The sequence below is a fragment of the Nanorana parkeri genome, unplaced genomic scaffold (assembly GCF_000935625.1).
Source record: "Nanorana parkeri isolate BGI_ZX_2015 unplaced genomic scaffold, ASM93562v1 scaffold1794, whole genome shotgun sequence".
Taxonomy (NCBI): Eukaryota; Metazoa; Chordata; class Amphibia; order Anura; family Dicroglossidae; genus Nanorana; species Nanorana parkeri.
In genome coordinates, this window is record NW_017308062.1 from 289,763 (window position 1) to 294,058 (window position 4,296).

Consider the following 4,296-nt stretch of genomic DNA (forward strand, 5'->3'; position numbering starts at 1 on the left):
GGAAAGATAAATGTTTAAGGATGTAAGTATTGTGAAAGGTAGGCTATATTATGGAGATGCACCTACTACAAGCGATCGAGAAGCCTGATTGCTTGAATGTAAACAGGTATCTCTGGCTGTTTACATGGCTGACCGTTTCCCCACTCATGTGGGCGCCGCGCATAAGCGGGGGGAGGTGCAGGACGTCTTAAGACGCCCTCCCGCACTTGTAAGGCTGCCGGTCGGCCGTTCATGAACAGCCATGGACGGGAGGTGGTTAAAAATACATCGGTCACCTGGTAAAAAACTATTATAATCCAGCTTGTACCCACTCATAACAGAACTAGGATCTGTGAGATATAGATTTGTTTTGGACGTTTTAGACCAAGCTCTAATGTCACCATAGTAGTCACTGCTGCTCAGCTTTTTCCAGAGTAACACAGCGCCGACTAAAAAAAGCAAAACCATTCCATATTAAGTAACCTTCATAATGATTTCAAAAGACCTGATCATCGTACTAAGAGAGCAACTTGTACCACTCAATATAAAGTTAGAACAAAATAACAGCCTCCCAACATTGGGAATAATATAATATATATTTTACACTTTCTTGTTTAATGTGGGAGACGTGAATGCAGAAGCATATAATGTTGAAAGATCTGGCAATTGGCTGTTTTCTAAATAATCACTAAACTCCTACCTACACCGCAGGTTTCTTCTCTGCATTCATGTGTAATTGAAATTCAGGGGTAGACTTGTGCAGCCATCATTTGACTTCCTTAACCACTTGAAGTCTGGGGTGTTAAACCCCTTCCCATTCAGGCCATTTTTCAGTATTCAGCGCTGCGTTACTTTGACTGACATTTATTCAGTCATGCAACGCTGTACTGAAATGAATTTTATACCCTTTTTTGGGGACAGAGCTTTCTTTTAGTGGTATTTTTAATATATTAAGGAAAAAATTACAGAAAATTAAAAAAAAAAACTGTTTCCCTTTAATAAATTCTAAAACATTTATTGTTACCCAATTTTTCGGTACAATATAAAAGACACGGTCACGTCGGGTAAAAAGACACCAAACATGTCAAGCCTTAAGATTGCGCACGAGTGTGAAACCTTAGACTACATTACCCAAAATTGGCCATAGGCGACGCTTTAAAAGCTTTTACCGCTCATCAGTTTAGTGTATCAGTGATTGATGGCCCTAAAATGATTGCTCTCACTTCGAAGTTCGCAGCGATATGTAACGTGTAGCGCAATTGTAATGGAGACATTAGGGGTCTCTAGGACCCTTAATGTCACCTGGGGACCCCAAAAGAAGCTGATGAAGCAGAGATCTAGATCTGCTTCATCAGCTTCTTCTCTCTGGCAATAGCAGCCAGATGACTGCATTCACAGCCCAGAGGGAGATCAGCTAGGAGCTGATCTCCCTCCCTTCTCCTCCTGATGCCCTCCCGACCCGGTCCCGGGCTGCAGATGGGCCAGCGGATCCCGGGACTGAAGGTGAGGGGGCGGGGGTGGTCAAAAAAAATCACGCTATATAGCCGCTGATTGGTTGTATGTGAAACAGCCGTTAACGGCTGTAAAAACGAGCTGGTCTTAACCTGCCCGTATGTGTGTGCGCGCGCACCCCCTAGCAGGGCAGGAACGACCCGCTCGCTGATGCGAGTACGCCGTCAGTTTTTTTCGTTTTCTTCTATGCGTGGACGGCAACTGGTTAAAGTCTTTATCATAATCTGTTCCCTATAACTGCCATTCAACTGCAAACAATGCAAGTCTGTACTATAAGATCATTGTAAGGAAGTTACTTGTGAGTGTAGATATTCTTTAAAAAATCAGAATGATTGCTGCGTATGTGTTTTTTGTCTCTGAATAGCAGTTGTAATGTTTCAAAGTGTAATCTAAAAGTATATGATTTAATTATAACCTTGTTTTGGGTGCTTAACAACCCACAGAGGCATGTGGTGGCCAAATTCCAGGCAGTGGTTTGGTCCTTTTCATGCATAGCTTTTTCTCTTGGCGTGAATGGGGTGGCATCTTTAGTGATTTGTTGGCTCGTAAAGAAGCAAGTTCAGAGTGCATTGGAGTTAAAGTAACTTTGTGAAGGGAGTAGTATGAGGACTGCCATTGCTGACCTGAAAATGCAAGTTTCCTGGTTGTGTCTGACTTTTGTGTCAGAGACCCAGAGCAATCTTTCTGTAAGTAGGTTCCTTCTCTCTATACTTGTTCTAAGTTTATAGATCCAGGTGGCATTGAAATCAAAGAATCAGCATGGCAGCAAGAGAACCAGTATTCTAAATAAAAGGTTGGCAGTGGCCGCCTCTAATATTCTGATGACAGATTCCCTTTGCAGATGAAATTCAGGAGCATTTTTAGGACTTTTTTATTATTTTTTTTATTTTGCGCGGGGCACATGATCTTTCCCTGTTCCTGCAGCAATAGATCACTATAACATATAAAGATAAAAACTGTCTTTTTTTTTTCTGCTTCGCTGTTTGAATTATGTAACTATTATTCACATATTTGCCACAGATGGAGAAGATGAGTCTACAGAAATGTGTTTGATGAAATGCAGTGTACGCGCACTGAAAAGATGAAGACCATGTGCCAGGTATTTACCAACTCGAGCAAGAGGCAAAAATCCTGATGTAAAGAAGACCAACTATTGAAAATTTGTCTGCAGTCTAAGCTGTTGGAATGGCTAAAATGTACAGCAGTGTGCTTCATTTGAGGTTTCCTCTTGATTTTATCACTTTCTGGAACCAGCATTGTGGAAATGAAAGTTACAGTACACACAATCTGAAATGGACAAAAATCTTTCTAAAAGTCTTCCACTCCATGTATGTGTGGAATAGCCACCCAAGGAATTCTAAGACTGACATTTTTCTCCCAGCAAAACATATACGCAACTCAGCCATGGCAGTTTGGGTTATTTTGTTTCTTTGTTTTTTTTCATAACCATACCCTCAAGTGTTTGTCAGGTTTATGAATGTATAAGGCACAACGTCTTGCCTAGGGTTTGATGCAAACCAAATAGTAATCCCTTTTTTTTTTTTTAATCTGTTTGTTTTTTTTTCCATTTGCGTTTTTTTGTTTTTTGAAATCTGTGTGCTGTGCACAACTTTTCCCTGGCTGCTTCAGCTCCCATGAGCGCCCTACGCCCCGACTGATGGTGTGGGTCAGGCTTTGGACTAAGCTGGATTCACCAGCACAGGTACATTGGTCTGGTAGGCCAAATCAGGAGTAAGCAGCAAGATCGCTAGCAGGATCACTAGGACAGGCAGTGTCTTGCTGGCAGGATCACCAAGTAAAAATATAGGCACAAAAAGAATTTAAAAAAAAGAAAACCAATGTATCCACAGCAGCTATAGCCTTTTAAGCTCAAGTATATCTAATATTTTGGGTTTACATGCACTTTTAATGTGTGTACCCCTTTTATGGAGGCCATCTGTTGAGTACCCCTGTTGTGGGTCATCTAACATCTATTACCTCATAGACCTGGTTACATTTAGTACCAGAACTCATTAAAGGTGAACTATGGGGTCAGAGCTTTTCCCCATAGTTCTCCTAAGGGTAATGCGGGGACATAAACCAGCGTCCTCCCGTCACCCAAAGCTCAGTATACCGCGAGCTCAGATTATGAGGTTTAGTGAAAATCACTTGCCTCATAATTCTCCTTTAATGTTTTCTGAGCAACCCATTTTGCCTTTGAATAACTAAAATACTGATCTTTATTTATATATGATGTATTGTCTACTGATGCTTAAAATTGGTATGATAGACTTAATATAAGATGCAGAAGCTTCCCTTGAACCCATTGGAAGTGACTTCTCTGGCTAGGAAATGGTGTACTATAAAATATTTGCGTTCTCTTTTGCTGCTTTGTGGTTAAATGCAGATTGCATTGTATGTTGAGAGTCTTATACATGCTAGATATGTATATAGATTAAAGGGGCAGCATAAAATTACTTATTTCAAGTGACAAAAATCTAAAATATTGTCATTTGTATTAGGTTTCATTTCATAGTGTGACTGTTAAACCACACTGTAGGGATATACAGTCTGTGCAGCAGATCTAGGACAGTGAAATATAAAGGAAAGACATGGTATAGGGTATATACATGTTTCCGATCTGGAACAAGGATACAAATCAGGAGCTCTGACTTTATATGTTCAGCTTGTCTAGTCCACAGAAAATTATACAATTTTCACTTGTCTGGATTCCTGCATTATTTGATTCATATTTTTTTTTTTATAAATTCTTTATTTCAAGATTTTTTTCAACTTTTTCCAACAAGTAAAAGAACAGGTATTACA

General features: G+C 40.1%; 1 protein-coding gene across 1 annotated transcript in view; it reads left to right on the forward strand.

Moving 5' to 3' along the window:
* The window catches only part of NLE1 (notchless homolog 1), a 17,765-nt gene extending 14,953 nt beyond the window's left edge, over nucleotides 1–2,812 (forward strand). The window contains exons 12-13 of the mRNA XM_018571617.1: nucleotides 1–22; nucleotides 2,512–2,812. Of these exons, the coding sequence (XP_018427119.1) occupies nucleotides 1–22; nucleotides 2,512–2,524 (35 nt within the window). The 3' untranslated portion in view covers nucleotides 2,525–2,812. The remainder of the gene's footprint in view (nucleotides 23–2,511) is intronic.
* The last annotated feature ends 1,484 nt before the right edge of the window (nucleotides 2,813–4,296 follow it).